The 17572-nt window shown below is 35.3% G+C and overlaps 1 protein-coding gene across 1 annotated transcript; it reads left to right on the top strand.

Moving 5' to 3' along the window:
- The first annotated feature begins 1375 nt into the window (after positions 1-1375).
- Positions 1376-17191, top strand: LOC128206316 (uncharacterized). Its single transcript, XM_052908692.1, has 3 exons — positions 1376-1509; positions 16290-16425; positions 16982-17191. Exons 1-3 carry the CDS (start codon positions 1437-1439, stop codon positions 17142-17144), a joined length of 372 nt encoding a protein of 123 aa, XP_052764652.1. The 5' UTR covers positions 1376-1436; the 3' UTR covers positions 17145-17191.
- Positions 17192-17572: the final 381 nt, after the last annotated feature.

Below are 17572 nucleotides of genomic sequence, written 5' to 3'. Positions count from 1 at the left end.
AGTAAATTTGGTCAGTAAGTGAGGTGCGAGTGAAAAGACATGAACGAATGTTTGGGCTTTGGTTAAATAAATCGGAATACGTACCAATGTTTAGTAAGTTATATTTTGTAACATTTTGTTTTTTATAAATGAAGTTAATCTACAATATATAACGGAAAGGTTAGTTAAGGCAATTTTTGATAGCTACAAAACTTCAGAGCATTTTCGTAAATAAGTATTTTTGAATGTCCTGAAAATACTCGGTGAACATCTATTTGCTATGTTAATTGCATTCTTTGGATTATTATTGTGTATATGATGTATGTGTCTTGATTATTGTGTTTGGGTTATTTCAGATAACCGTTCATACGTTCATACGTTCATACGTTCCTTAGCGTTCATTTACGTTCCTATACGTACAATAGCGTTAAGATGAGTTCCATTACGTACTGTTATGCTGACTGATTGACTGTTTGATTGTATGGAATAAATGTGAACGAGTATATTACAACGAGTTCCGGTTTATTATGTGAAAAAGCAGATCCCGCGGTTTAATGAATTTGAAACCGCGACAATCCCATTGCAAATATCTGGGGTTATAGTTCTTTTGTTTCTCAGCAGCTTCCAGAATAAATTTTAATCAAGCTCAGCCGCAGAATGTAAGCCATCACCATCTTTCGTTTTATAATATCTTCGCGTTGTTCTGTGTGTTCGTCAACAGTCACTATTTGCGGCTATTTAGTTGCGGAGAAATGTATGCTGAATATTTCCTGGGCGCCCTTCTTCAGTCCACAGTCTTTGCATGTAACAAGCCTTGTTGTGGGTGGCATTTATGTCACGGGGACAGTAGGGATTCGCCTCTTTTTTGAATTTGAAATGCTATTAGTCACATACTGATTGTTAATAGTTTTAGTTTTAACGTTTCTGAGAACCTCAGGGTATCCACTGTTGGTCCAGGCGTTGCTAAGCCCCCCCCCCACCCCACCCCCTTAATTGCTTCCGTAACAGTGGCTATGTTTTGACACGCTTCATTGCTGTTTTTGTATGGAGCTGGCCGACATATTACTTTGCCGCAATATAAAACCGGGAGTATTTAAATGTTTAATCCTCCGCTGCTGTACATGAAAGTAAACCTCTGCCGTAGTTGCCCCAAATAAGACGTTTCAGGATTGCACAAAATACATAGAACAAGTCATTTCACTTATTAATTTTCAACGCATCATGTCGAACATAAAGACCTGTCGGTGTATATTTGTAATACAATCAATTAGTAGCTGCAAAAACTTTAAATTATTGTAAATATCACTAAAGCGTATCGTTTACCAAACCAGTATTTAGGATCAATTAATTGCCACCCGCATCATTAATTTAAACTACGCTGTAGCGAACTTCCTGGTTTGAATTTAACATTATGGACATATTAATTATACAAAGTGTGTTCAGTTTAAAGCTGAATAATGGAGTCAAAGGCTAAAAACGTCCTTTTGAAAATAGTATCATTCGTTTCCTTCGGATTTTATCTGTGCGGTGGTAAGCTGAATAATATATTGTACATTATTTTAAAATTGATACAATTTGTCCATCGGTTTTATAATTAATAGATATGTTTAGACTTTAATAGTATGTTGAAATTTCACTTTAAGTAATCTTTAAATCATCTTATATATCACAGACAGTCATCTCTTTGACTTAGTTCGGTAAAGTGTAAACAGTGATTTACTTATCAATCGCTCTGCTGCCAATATAAAGATGCCCATGATGTACATCTAAGTCTAATGACATGTTAACGCATTTACTTATGCGGCAGTGACTCCTTATTTGTTACGTTTATTCGATAATAATACGTATTTTGACGATATGTTTTCATGTTACTATGATTCCTTTGCAAGTGATTCGTTTAAGTCATAGTTCATGATAGCTCTTCTACGAATTCTCGTGTGTAAAGCGGTGTACATATATTGTGGTCAATGCAAAAAATGGTGTAACTATTTTAATCCTCTCTCGAAAAATCACCCCCATAAAAACACGAGGTCCTATTTCTTCCTCGTCTCTTTCTACATCTTCTGATATCAGGCATCTTCTCTTTCTGTGCTTACTTTCTAGCTTGGTAATAAGGCAGAGCTTCACAGGAGGGATAAATAATTCACTCCGTCATTACTGCTAATACTTTGTGTATTAACTTTAAGGAAGGTGTCTTTTATAAAAATCTTAATGTAAAACATACCGAGTTTGATTAAACCAACACAGTTATCAAATTCCGATATTTTTTAACCTAACTCTATTCATCTAACTATACATAGAGCTCATCTTAAAAAAATATTAATTCATTGTTGTGTTTTATTCTAATATGGATCAATATCAATTACACAATATATTTCGTCTGCTTCGTAAGTTTTTACAGACTGTGTTTTATTAGGTTGTTTTATATCATACCGAGATACACTGAGCACGATTGGATATACCATCACAGTAATAAACCATTAAAAATTCCTATATCAAAATGAAAATGCTGGTTTTATATAGTGAATTTTGTCATTCTAAACAAGTATTTGTTCAGGTTATCATCTATGAATTTTCGAAGTCGCCGTCTATAGTTAAACTACTTTTGTTTCCTGCAGACGTATTGTTGGGCTGAGACACGAACATACCACATGTCGTGAAACTTCACAATTTTGGAATATAATAATTGTTGAAATATATGTACGAGTTTTAAAGACTGTTGTAGTAGTTATATTTACTACAAATATTATCATTATATTGAAATCTTATTTGTAATAGCTGACATCTTGCATTATACAAATAACATTATTCATTTGTTAATATCCCTTCCAGGGCCTCAAAGTTATTGCATAAGTGCTCTAAGTCTAACACGTGCAAGCACGATTAGCCTTGGATTACATATGTGTCAACATTTGATTGGTTGATATTGATACATAAGTCTTTAAACTCCTTTGTCAGTAAACTGTTTCATTCTCCGTTACTTTTGGCGGCAAATAACTTTATGTAAGCATGCTCCGTTCACATATTGGCGGGAACTTAGCTTAGTATAAATAGGCTGAATGTTATATTATTGGAGGAGCTAAAAAGTGAAAGGTGTATTAACATGAAATGAGTTATTGAAAGTTATAACGGAGTATTAAAACGGAGTAATTGTTAAAAGTGTAAACTGCTTGTGGAAAAAGAAAAAGTGGTAAAATAAAAATGTTAAAATTAAAAGTTGTTCTGTTATCAATGTGTCGTAGAGTAGTTGTTTAATTATTCTTCGCCACATTGAAATGGTCCCGTGAGCCGGATGTTTAGAAGAAGTGTTTTAAAAGTGTGTTGTGTTTTTGTGTAGTGCCTTGTTGTGACACAGTGTAATTTCAAAATGGCGACAGTTGCATCCACCAAAGGAGTGAGGACAAGGTATAGGAATACTTTGGACAAGGAACTGGAGTCGCAAAGGATTTACTGAAACAAGACGTGAGTAGATTTGAATTATCTGACATGCTTAAACAGATTCAAAAATCAAAATGTTTGTTGAAAACATATTCCGAAAAGTTAATGCTCCAAGTTGACAAGCTGTCTCAGATATTAGATGAAGATGAAGCAGATTTTCTAGAAAAGGCTTTAGATGAAGATTGCCAATTAAATTTCTTAGTTGAAGATTGTTTAATAGAGCTGGACCAGTTTAATGAAAGCCTGTGTCCTAGTGATGTTCGAGCTGCCTCTCAAGATGAACCTTCAAATGCAACAAGGCATGTAGATATTCAAGAATCAATGAAAGATCTGATGCGTACACAAATAGACCAACAACTGGAACTTTTAAAGAATTTAGACCGTAAAGGGAAAGTGAACCCAAACTCAGTGAAACTTCAAAAAATAGAATTATACATGTTTTATGGAAACAAGTTACAGTGGCGTGAGTTTTGGGATGTCGTTGAATGCACCGTGCATACGAATTCTAATTTATCCAACGTGGAGAAATTCAGCTATCTTCAAACCAAACTTGGAGGTGAAGCAAAACGTGCCGTTGCTGGATTGGCAAGGTCAAACGAAAACTATGAGATTGCATTGAGACTCCTTCATGAGAGATACGGAAATCAACAAGAAATTGTAGATTTACATTACAAAGCTCTGATGAACGTACATTCTCCTTTGAATAAGGTGGAGAGCCTTAGAAGTTTCATAGACACCACAGAAAAACACCTCAGAAGCTTAGAGGTACTTGGAGAAAATGTCAATCAACACGTGTTTGTGTCTATGATTCGAACCAAGTTGCCGGAGGAAGTACTACGTCAACTCGAGTTCAACAAAGAAGCAAAGGCTGAATGGACACTAACGAAGTTGAGAGAACAGTTGAAAAACTATGTTGTTGCTTGTGAAAGAGCAGATAAGAAAAAAGTAGAGTATCAAAGTGTTACAAAAGTGAACCCTCTAAGCCATGTGAATGGATTTAAACCACCTTACCGTTATCCTCCTACTACTGGTGGGAATCGATATTCCAACACAGTAATGAAACAAAGTTCAGCTGAGTCATTGTTTGCTAGTGAAAAAGCACAAAGAGTGAAATCTGAAAATAAACCATATGTGTGTAAATATTGTTCAAGGTCACATTGGAGCGACGAGTGCACAGAATATAGAACAGTAGACGAGAGAAAGAGAAAAATCAAAGGTTGTTGCTTCAAATGTTTGAAATCTAAACACATATGGCCAATGAGTGTAAAACAAGTAAAGCGTGCGTGTACTGTGGTGAATTCAATCAACATCATAGAAGCCTATGCCTCAAGAAGTTCTCTACAAAAGGTGCTTCAACAAAAACCAACGTCAATCTTACTGAAGAGGTAGGAGCTTGTGTAGAGGACATGACAAATTCTGGAGAGAATGTTATGGTTTCTGTCGGAGAAACAGTGTTCATGCAAACTGCAACAACAGAAGTGAAAAAAGATCTTACAAACACAGATTATGTCAAAACAAGAATTCTTCTAGACTGTGGCTCTCAACGAACTTACATAACCAAGTGTTTAGCAGATAAGCTCGGTTTAAAGCCAAAGAAAACTGAAGAATTAAAAGTTGTTACATTTGGTAGCACTCATTCAAAGAACATCAAAACAGAGTTGACTACATTGTATTTGAAGTTGAAGAATGGACAGTACATTGAAATCAAAGCAAACATTGTCCCAGTGATCAGTGGTAACATTCAAAGGAAAACACTTACCATTAAAGCCATGAGTGACTTAGATCACTTAGTGAACAGTGTGGAACTGGCAGATACTATTCCGAGGAATTGTGAAATGGCAAATGTGGAACTTCTTCTGGGTAATGACTATTACCTGGATATTGTACTTTCTCAGAAGTTGGAAGTGACACCAGGACTGTATTTGTTAAGTTCAAAACTTGGTTGGATCCTAGCTGGACGTACCACCTCTGAAGAAACAGACGACAGTGTATCAAATATGTTAATTCCAACACATGGATCTACGTTCACAAAAACCAATGTGTTTCAATGTGTCGATAGTGTTCTTGAAAGTAAACCTGAATTGGAGGATTTCTGGAGTATTGAAGCCATTGGTGTAAAGGACAAGCCAGATTATTCAGATGATGATACGGCCATGCAAATGTTTAAGAAAAACATCAAATTCCAGGATGGACGCTATCAGGTCACTTGGCCATGGAAAAATGAAATTCAAGAACTCCCGAAGAACCGAAAGCTAGCATATGGTCGACTCAAATCATGTGTGAAGAAACTGAAAGGAAAACCAGACTTTTTACAGAAGTATAACTCTGTCATCCAAGATCAATTTCAGAAAGGCATTATCGAGAAAGTTGAGGAAGCCGAATCAGATGGTCTTCAGCACTACTTACCCCATCATGCTGTTGTCAGCCTACACAGAACTAGTACAAAGGTTAGAGTCGTTTTTGATGCTTCGGCAAAACTTACCAAAGACAGCAACAGCCTCAACGATTGTTTATACAGAGGACCTGTTCTACTTCATGATTTGTGTGGACTTTTGATGAGATTTCGTCTACACAAAGTCGCAATGGTATCTGACATTGAAAAGGCATTTTTACAAGTGGGATTGCAGACTAGCCAAAGAGATGTTACCCGATTCTTTTGGATAAAAGATGTTCAAAAACCAGAAGTCACATCTGAGAATCTACAAGTGTTTCGTTTCTGCAGAGTACCGTTTGGTGTGATATCGAGTCCTTTCATGTTAGGTGCTACTGTGGAAAACCATCTGGATTCATATGAGTCAGACGTGTCACAGAAATTGAAAGGTGACATATATGTTGACAACATTGTTACCGGAGCAAACAGTGACAAAGAGGCTATTGATCTATACAAAACAGCAAAGTCAATTTTCAATGATGCGTCCATGAATTTACGCGAATGGCTTACTAACAGTGAAGAAGTCAATAAGTGCATTCCAACAGCCGATCTCGCAGAGCCAAAGGAAATGAAGGTTCTCGGTCACATCTGGGATCACAAATCTGACAAAATTTCTGTGAAAGAACCAAAGGTCATGGACGACGATTGTCCCACAACCAAACGCAACATATTGAAAAGAGTAGCGTCTGTGTTTGACCCTATGGGGTTATTTTCTCCTGTTGTGTTACAAGGGAAAGTGCTTCTTCAAGAATTGTGGTCTAGAGGGTTTGACTGGGATGATTCAATCGATGATGAAAAAGTGAGACAGTGTTGGAGTGAAATAGATTCAGAGTTGAAAGACATTCCAAAGTTCAAAGTTAATCGGTGCCTTGCAAACAGTGATCAAAAGAATATGTCTTGCAGTCTCTTGTGTTTCTGTGACGCTTCAAAATCTTCATATGCGGCAGCTGTGTACCTTCATCAAGAGGGTCAACAAGAATCAAGAACAGATCTGTTATTTGCAAAGACAAGACTTGCTCCGGTCAAAGAGATGACTATACCTAAGCTTGAACTAATGGCTGTGTTGATCGGAGTAAGATGTCTGAAGTTTGTGAAAGAACAACTCAATATGGAAATATCAAAAGATTATTTGTGGAGTGACTCACAAGTTGTACTTGGTTGGTTGAACAGTAATAAAAAGTTACCGGTTTTTGTGAAGAACCGAGTTGATGAAATTAAAGTTAACAAAGACATAGAGATCAGTTATATAAACACAAAGGAAAACCCTGCTGACATAGCAACGAGAGGTTCTACTACAGCCATGCTATCTGAGAATCAACTATGGTGGAATGGACCAACATGGCTGAGAGACCCATCAAACACATGGATAACTGGTCAGCAGTCATTGTCAGGTAAAAACCCAACAGTGATGTGTGAGGAAAGTTGTTTAGTAGAGGAAAGTTCTCGAGAAAATAGTCAGAGTTCTGACAGTCATAGTGAAAAGAAAATTTGTGCTCCATTTGAAATGGATTGTGAAAGATATTCCTCACTTACCAAACTATTACGTGTTACAGCATATGTTAACAAATTCATCAGAAAACTGAGGAGGAAAGAAGTTGATTCTGATCTAAACAGTGATGATATCAAAGAGGCAGAATTGATTTGGACAAACTATGATCAGAGGAAAGTTTATTCCAAAGAACTACACGGCCTCAAGACTAACAAAGCAACTAACTTGGAAAGACAACTAGGGTTGTATGTAGATGGTGATGGCCTCCTTCGATGTACAGGCAGACTGGAAAATTCAAATTTAGAAAAAGGAGCAAGACGACCTATTCTATTACCACCAAGAGAACGGTTCACACAACTTATCATTGAAAAAACACAAAGAAATATATTACATTCTGGTGTGTCACAGACACTTGCAAAACTTAGGTACAAGTATTGGATACCACATGGTCGTGCTACAGTAAAGTTAGTTTTACGTTTGTGTCAAGTATGTCGACGACATGAAGGTGGACCGTACAGAATGCCAAAAATGGCACCTTTACCTGCATCCAGAGTTCAAGAGTCAAATGCTTTTGCCAGAACAGGTGTAGACTATCTTGGACCACTGTACGTGAAAGCTCCTGAAGGATCAAAGAAAGTGTGGGTGTGTCTTTTTTCGTGCATGGTGACAAGAGCTATTCACTTGGAATTAGTGCAAGATATGACAACAGAAGAATTTCTTCTTGCTCTCAAACGATTTGTGTCTCAATGTGATGTTCCAAGTGAAATTCTTAGTGATAACGCTAATCAATTCAAACTTGCAAATAAAACACTCGATGAAATATGGAAGAATGTGACAAACAGCAGTGAAGTTCAATCGTATACATCATCTTCAGGAATAAATTGGCACTTCCTTGTAGAACTAGCACCTTGGATGGGTGGTTTTTATGAGCGACTTGTCGGATTAGTGAAAAGATCATTAAGAAAGTCTCTTGGACGAAAGTTGCTCACTACAATTCAATTGCAAACTTTGTTAAAAGAAATAGAATCAGTCGTGAATTCCCGACCACTTGTGTACATCACAGATGACCTGAGCTCAAATATCACTCTTACCCCCAGTCATTTTTTAACACCTAATCCTAAAACAGGAATACCAGAAATAAGTGTTGAAAGTGATGATACAGACTATAGTCCTTATGACAGTTCTTGTGAAAGATTGTTGAATATATGGAAAAAAGGTCAGAAGCTACTAGATGACTTTTGGAGAATTCGGAGAGATGAGTATCTATGTAGTCTTCGTGAGAGGACCCAGACGATTCTCAAGGCGGGGAGGGTTGTATCACACAATGTACCCAGAATAGGAGATACAGTGTTAATAAAAGACAACACACCAAGAGGTAGTTGGAAAATTGGAAGAGTACAAGAACTTGTTCATAGTAGAGACAATGAAATCAGATCAGCAAAAGTTCAGTTATCGTCAAAGAAAGTTCTAGGTAGACCTTTGAATTTGCTGTATCCAGTTGAGTGCAACGACATATTCAAGCAGACACCGGGTACAGATAGGCCACCGGAGCAAAGAGACAAGATAACCAAACAGTGTACAAAACGACCTGTTAGGCTAGCTGCGGAGGCTGCAAAGCGGAAGATAAAAACTTTAGTGTAATGTGTGGAAGTATGCTGTGAATGCTGTCTGAAATAAAATGTTAAATATCAGTACTGTATTCTCCAAACGTATTAACTTCTGTAATTAAATAACAATTTAGCGCCGCAAAGGGTTAAAAGAGTTAAATAGCTGTGTTGTGACCACGTGCTACACACTACACGGTTTATCACCGACGGATCAAAGGATTATCGTATCTTTTATTTCGCTTTTCTCGTGCAGCAAGGATTAGCAAATCCACGTGTGTAGTGTCATTTCGTAACCAGAGTTTACTGAGAGAAGACGTGTGTTTTTGAGTTGTAAAAATGGTGACCTGCATTTGTGACATTTGTAACAGGAGTTACAAATATAAAAGAAACTTAAAAAGACACATTGAAGAAAAACACTCAGACATAGAACTATGGAACTGTGTAGTTGACAAATGTAAAGTGACATTTAAAAGAAGGAGTTATTTATATTCCCATCTACAACGAGTCCATGGTTTTGGCAGCAACGTTGCAAGACGCCGGGCTTTGTTGGCGAAAAGGGGCAATGATGATAAAGCTACAGCAAGTTATTATGATGATGTGAGTGAGGACGACTCGATTTTAGACTTGCTGACTATGAATGACGTTGAAAGCAGTAGCAGCAGTGATTCCGTAAGCAGTAGTAGCAGTAGCAGCAGTGATTCCGTAAGCAGTTGCAGCAGTACCAACAGAGATGACGTCATCAGTAACGGTTGTGATGACGTCAGCAACGTCAGCAGCAGCAGTGGTAGCAGCAATGATGTAAATGCTAACAGTAAAAGTGTATCTTGTGGATTACGTGATGTTGTGTATAGTGATGTGAGCAGTGTAGACGCTCATTTTAGTGATATACATGATGAAGTTAGTGTTTCAGCAGACATAAGTGAAATTGGTGAGTGTAGTGAAGTAAGTATTTCTGCAGAGTTAAGTGAAATCGGTGAGATTGATGATATAAGTGTATCTGCCGAAAGTTGTGAAGTTCATGAAAGTGAGGATGTTATTCCTGACGATGTCGACAGTGTTCGTGATACAAAAAGTATAGTTAACAGTGATGTTGACAGTGTTGTTTATATCAGTGATGATGATATAGTCGCCAGACCCGATTCTGAAATCTCTCGAGTGACACAGTATGTAACATTTAGGTGTGAACGTACCTATGTTTATCGAAATGAGGAAATCATTTCCACAGAGGACTTTAAAGTACATGACTCGTGGGTGGAGAATAATTAAACGGAAACATTATATACTGTTAAGGTAAACTCATAAACTATTTGCTTTATTTTTTCTCAATTAAGATAAACTGATTTCATATTTTTGTGACATTACAGTTACCTTAGTTCATGAGTAATGAACATATCTAACCGTTAATAAGTGGGGAGTGTCGTGAAACTTCACGATTTTGGAATATGATAATTGTTGAAATATATGTACGAGTTTTAAAGACTGTTGTAGTAGTTATATTTACTACAAATATTATCATTATATTGAAATCTTATTTGTAATAGCTGACATCTTGCATTATACAAATAACATTATTCATTTGTTAATATCCCTTCCAGGGCCTCAAAGTTATTGCATAAGTGCTCTAAGTCTAACACGTGCAAGCACGATTAGCCTTGGATTACATATGTGTCAACATTTGATTGGTTGATATTGATACATAAGTCTTTAAACTCCTTTGTCAGTAAACTGTTTCATTCTCCGTTACTTTTGGCGGCAAATAACTTTATGTAAGCATGCTCCGTTCAGATATTGGCGGGAAAATACTTACATAAGGTATGCCACGTGTTTCATGCTTTTTATTGGCGGGAACTTAGCTTAGTATAAATAGGCTGAATGTTATATTATTGGAGGAGCTAAAAAGTGAAAGGTGTATTAACATGAAATGTGTTATTGAAAGTTATAACGGAATATTAAAACGGAGTAATTGTTAAAAGTGTAAACTGCTTGTGGAAAAAGAAAAAGTGGTAAAATAAAAATGTTAAAATTAAAAGTTGTTCTGTTATCAATGTGTCGTAGAGTAGTTGTTTAATTATTCTTCGCCACACCACATCTGACTAAACAGTCCACACTTATACACCCAAGAGCACATTCACTTTCTTCTTACACCACAAGAAAGCACATACCGTACTTTTATAATGGCTTTTCTCCAAAAGTATGGGAAACTGGTGAATATGTGAATATTATTGGAAAACCATTTTTGGTCGCGCCAGATTGACTAATATTTTTTTGAAATTATGCAAAATGTGTTTACCAGAATCGAAAGCACTTGAGCTTGAGCTCGACTGTATTTTTTCTTTGGTTACAGCATAATTATAACTCTCTCCTTTCCAGGCATACTGTTACATACATGCTGAAGTTAATCTCTCTCCGGGAACTAAATGGCCAATTAATGATCATTAAGAAGCATTTATTTTTTCTATAGGACAGACCGCAATAAGTACTTTATAATTCTTTCAAAATGCAAAGTGGCATTATATTGACATTCTTTTTATACAAGGCTACATAATAATTCAGCATCACTAATTTAAAATGATTCGTGCTTATACTGTACATTTGTTAAGGCTTAATGTTCAAGAATTACGAGAAAAAACAAACGTGTATGTTTAATTGAATGGTTAAAAGCCCAGATAACCGACATTGCATTCTTACAAGAAACGCATTTTGCAGAAGATATTGAACAAATTATTAAACATGATTTTATCAATTGGACACTAAATAATTGTTAAGAAAATTCGAACAGTAAAGGTTGCTCAGTACTAATTAAAATGAATCACAAACTAATATTGTATACACAACTTTTGACCTACAAGGCAGATACATACAATTTACACATCAATAAATACAAAAGTAAAAATACAAAATTATTACTATCATGCAAAAACATACCACTTAATGATATTACGAATAAAGACATTTACCAGATCTACATAAAACACAATTTTGAAAAGCCTTTAAAGCACACCTATTTGAATTAGGTCATACTTGAGAATATTAATTGGAAATCTTGGTATATAACACATAATTCAGTCGTTGACAACAAAGTAAAACAATTTAAAATAAAATTACTAACTATTTTCTTTCCGACCAACATAAAATTATTTTCTTGGAATATAAAAGAATCCCCTCTGTGTATCAGTTGTACTGGAGTAGAAGATTACGAACATTTTATTCATACCTGGGCCCTACCTGTCTGTTTTTTGGAACTCTATAAATGACGTGTTCAAAAAGAGTATAATGCTCTAAATGTTGTCCTTAGCCAAATAGCGTACTGTATCTATAAGACATAATTTGTAAGCGAACGAAGATCAGTTGATGTTAATGTCCTAAATTATTTGTACTACGATCTAATTGTTCTTCAAAGTCATTATTTAAACAAAAAGGTGTCATCTCGTATTTTGAATGATTTTGTGAAATGTACTAAAGGTACTTTTCATATTTAATTTAGAGATACGACATGTGATCTATGTATATTCATACTTCTTTTGTGATTATTTGTAATAAATAAACGGATTATCATGCTTGGCAATTACAAACAGAAGAAAAAAAAGAAAAGAAAAGCAATTAATGAAATAAAATAGTAAGTTAACCTTATTGTTATTTATTTTCCCCTAAGTATATAAGGTTGATATCGTTGAAACAATTAAATTGTTTACATTTTTCGTTTCGACTTTTGTAAGTCATACTTATGTTTTATATTATCATAAGGTACCCAGTGCAATTCCAACTGCACTGACTGTGACAGCAGTGAGTCCTCTGGATCATGTCGTAACTGCCGAGACGGCTTCTATCCAATCAAGTTTGATTGTCATCAGTGTACTTATCCAAATTGCAAAACATGTTTTAATGCGTCAAATTGTGACTCCTGCAAAGACGGTTTTTTGGGTGAAAAATGTGAGGCAAAATGTGCAGAAGGGTGTGTTGATAGAAAATGCAATACTACTAACGGTTTTTGTTCTTGTCTTACGAACTATTACGGAAATAAATACGATGGACAATGTTCAGACCACTGCGAACCTTCAACTTGCTTTGGAGATAGTGGTTATTGTGTATGTAAACAAGGTTATTTTGGGGCAGCGTGTCGCTCACAATGTGGGAATTATTGCGCCGATTGTATAAATACCACGTCATGCTCATTGTGTGAAACTGGAAAGTTAGGTAGTTCGTGTCATATTAATTGTAAATGCGATGTCAATGCAGAATGCGATATTGTGACCGGAATGTGTCTCCCTTGTGGAACAGACTGTTTGTCTTGCAATAATAACGATTGCACTTCATGTATAAGAGGAAAATATGGAAGTCGATGTGAGCATACGTGCTCATCTACTTGCAATGATGTGTGTGACATTCAAGGGCAATGTCAATCGTGTAAGTCAGGGTATTATGGTCATCAATGTCAATTTGGATGCAATTGCACATTCGGCTGCGATCAAATTCAAGGCATCTGTTTGAATGAGGCTTGTCCAATAAACTGTAATGGTACCTGTAATGATTATTTACATAAATGTTATTCATGTAATCGTGGTTATCACGGACCATGTTGCGACTTAACGTGTCCTGGTAAATGTGCTCATTCACGTTGTTATACCAATGGTAGCTGTTGCAACATGGAAAAAAACTGTTTAAAGTTATGGACAATTCTGCCATTTATCTTGCAACGACGAGTTTACAGATAAAATGTGTAATATCAAAGGAGTACGTTACAATTGTTCTGCGTTATTTGCTTTTGGTAGTTACTGCAATTTAACGTGCCGTCATAATTGTTATTTGTCTAAATGTGATAGATACACAGGTGCTTGCAGTGACTGTAAAAATAACTCAGTGTTTGGAATGTTTTGTAATTAAAGATGTAGTCCGTTTTGTCTTGGTAACGAATGTAAACGAGAGAGTAGTATTTTTGCAAACGGATGCAGAGATGGATACTTTGGAACAATATGTGATCAGGAATGTTCTAAAGGATGCCGAAATGGTTCAGGATTAATATGTGATCTAGAAGGATCATGTCTAAGAGGATGCGCTGATGGATACTTCGGCAAACTATGCAAATCAGGTACAAACTTCAAATATTTGGTTAAAAAAAATTAACTTGCAATATATCGAAAATACAGATATCAAAACTGCAAAATCCACTGAACGGAAAATAACACAGTGCTAAAACATGGTACCTGATTGAAAAGCATAAAAAGGAACATGTAATGTATTGACTATTCCATAAATTATATTCTTACTCAATGTGTACGTATTTGGAATATTGCATGCAGTGTTGGAAACACACGTAATTTTGTTAATTATCAATGTTTTGTATTTAATACGGAGGTAACCAGTGTCCTAATAGTTGTTAATAGTGTTTCGGGATCGGTTCTAATCCCGTGTACGACGAAAATGGTGAATTGTTTATACTTTGATAAAATATAAAACTAGAATAAAATGGACATATCGATATAGACGCCATTATTGGTAACAACATTTATATATTCGTTTAATGGTATTACCGTCAAAGTGATATAAGGCGTACCTAATAAGACCTAGTTCACTGCGAGTTTAAGAAGTTTTAAAACGCATTACTTGATGAAAGGGTAGAAAACTAATTTGTAACAGTTTCGAATTATAAGGTTTAAACTCTTGGATATGGATTTCGCGCTTAAAAGAAAGTATCGGCTTTAAATTTGAATATATAACCATTGAATGGTTGCAAATGACAACCCCTTAATAATTTATAGCTCAACTTAACTTATATTATATATCAGATGCTAAACAAAATTCAATATCTAACTGGTCTAAATTCAGCGTTGTGCAGTTGTCTGTGGCGTAGGTTGTGTTTCACCTGTTTCAGTTTGATTTCCTGGTTTAAGTTTAAAGTTGCCTTAAAAAAATAATGTATTCAAACTTCTTGTTTCATAAAGTGTTCTAGCTTTGCTTTTTAAAAGATGAATTGCATTCAAATAATAGCGGTTGTTTCCTTTAGATTGTACTTGATTACTGATATATGTTTAAACACGCAATTAGGCAACTTATGGAATACAAAAATTTCAAAAATAGTAAATATAGTAGACAACTAGTAGAATAAGAAATTAAGAACTAAAAAAATAAATTATAACCGTAAATCATTTTTGATAAGAGTTTAAAGACATTTAAAATGAAAAAGGATTAATTGAAACAAGCAAAAACGTATAACCTCTTTTTTTAAACACACAGGGCCATTGATCCAAAGGAATGAAAATAGCAAAAGCCCAAATAGGGATATAGAACTACTCGTACTACCTTATTCTTTATTCAAAGGTGAATAATGGACATAAATGATGGACATCATGATTTCAATGTCCTTTTTGTTTACGAGAAAACTACACAAGATTGGGCAACATAAATTGTTTGCTCAAAGGCATTTTCTATCCAAGCGTTGTATAGTTCTTAAAGTGTTTACTTAACGCAGCGAACTCTGAATAAGGAATAAGGATCTGGTTATTCTTTCCGTATTCAATACGCGAACTATGAATATAAACGGTGAACATTCCTTTTTTCTTTTTTTCTTTAACTTTTTGACAATAGTTATGCAGCATTAATCTTCACATAACTTTTGTAAGAATGCATTATCTATTAAATTAATGCTCAGTGTTTAGAGTGCTTTAAACATGCATCAATATTTGACAAAATGACTATGCAACATTAATCTACACCGACTGTTTACACAAGTCCTTTTAAGCGTCACTTGGGTCTAACCGTGCAATTATACATATGGCGCTTCATATAAGGAATAAGGAACTTAATTTAATTTCTTATTCAATTGTTAATAAAGAAAACATGCGATGATTTATTTCCGTGTAGACGAACTAATACTGTGACAGTGGTTTTTACATGAAGTTAGCCAAAGCGTATTACATTTATATATTTTAGCGGTTCTCATTTTCACGCAACAGACTGCAGTTGTCGTGCATTGTGGTATTCTATAAGTCGCATTTACGCATGTTAAAATACGAAAACCAATACTAAAATATGTTTTATGTTCATTTGTCATAGACACTTTACATTCGTTATATGGAAATTATTTAAAAAAGGAAACCTCTTATCACCCATATTATGTTTCCAGCACAGCATTGGTCGTTTTATTACTCACTTGATCCATATTCGATTACGTATCTTTGTATAAACCAGTTTAGGATAGTAAAGATGTAGCGGTGGGTATAAAATACCTGTTATGTTAAGAACAAATATTATTCTTCCATTGCAGCAGCCGTCGATTACATTGTACCAGGAAACGTTATAACAACGTCTCATTATTCTAGATTATTAATGATTTCATCATGGGTTTTAGACGGCCGTAACCAACACACTGAAGAAACTACTTCTGATTCTGTGATCGGTGGAGCGGTTGGTGGTGTGCTTGGCGTGTGTGCTGTCGTAGAGCTAGTGGTGGTCGTCCTGGTATTGAAGGAAAAAGGGATTATTTGGTAAATATTTCCTCATGAAAAGTTAGTGTAGAAGCGATAAAGAATTACAATATGTTATTTTTCTCGTAATACTGAACTACAGCGCTGTGTTTAATCATTTATTTTTTATTTTACGAGTGTTATTTCTTGTTTCTAATAATTTTAAAATATGTTTAGGTTCGACGGTAAAGAATCAATATTTGTTTATGATATAAGGATACGGATGTGCAAAAGTCAAATAAAAAGAAGGCAAATCGGTGAACTCGTTACCTCTGGTTCTGGAATCAATATGTATCGTCTACACTACTTGGGACTTATACTACGTGAATATGTTAAACACATGCCTTAATGGCGGCGGAATTTGTCAAGTTGCATTTTCTTGTGTAGGCAAATTGAGTATTCAGTTCTTTAGAACAACGTTATCATGTTGCCGACGGTTTGCGTTAAAAGCTGTTTAATAATTTGAAGCGTTACTCTTTTCTGTATTTCATCGTTGTTGAATATCAAATGAGAGCAAAAACGCCGGAATGCCCTTGCAATTGATAGTTTAACGTCTTCCTGTTCTTTTTCCACACAGGAAGGAGAGCAAGAATACCTATGAGGATATATCACCTGGAAGAAGCCAAGATGAACCGTACACAACATTGGCTGTTGCGAGCACGAGTATACACATTTTGTTCCTTGTATTTTTGTTATACTGTCAGAGTTCCATTTGTCAGAGTCCCATTAATACATCATAGTACTAAGTGTTTCAGTGAAAATATGTTATTTCTTATTATTTGAACTTATATCAAGAGCAATGCTAACTGTGACTGCAGTTGAGTTTCTTGGTATATAACAAAGCCTTGCCTACGAATATCACAGGCAACATCATTTTTATATACATTGTTCAGTAACATTGATGATTTGAAGGTGCTCATTTTGGCGCCTGCATCTTTCTGTTTAAAATAGTACAGAGAGTATTCAAAAATGTTTCGGACACAAAATAATGATTATATTGCATAGGTAATAGTTCCTAGTATTATATAAAAAATCTTATCAAAATACGCGGTAGTACTTACTATCGAAAATAATTATTAAACAAATTCAGAGAAAAGATACAAAAATGTATGAGATCGCAAGTATTGTTCATACTTGCGTCATTCCACATTAAATTGTATTCGATGTT

This window comes from Mya arenaria, chromosome 10 (genome assembly GCF_026914265.1).
Source record: "Mya arenaria isolate MELC-2E11 chromosome 10, ASM2691426v1".
Taxonomy (NCBI): Eukaryota; Metazoa; Mollusca; class Bivalvia; order Myida; family Myidae; genus Mya; species Mya arenaria.
The sequence above is the reverse complement of the archived record's forward strand: the minus strand, read 5'-3'. Positions and strand labels throughout refer to the sequence as shown.

Bases quoted from the DNA above. Each gene is read 5' to 3' on its own strand.
- LOC128206316 (XM_052908692.1), top strand. From the start codon at position 1,437: ATGGAGTCAAAGGCTAAAAACGTCCTTTTGAAAATAGTATCATTCGTT. The intron at 1,510-16,289 runs GTAAGCTGAATA...CATGGGTTTTAG, and splicing joins CGGATTTTATCTGTGCGGTG to ACGGCCGTAACCAACACACT. The intron at 16,426-16,981 runs GTAAATATTTCC...TTTTCCACACAG, and splicing joins AAGGAAAAAGGGATTATTTG to GAAGGAGAGCAAGAATACCT.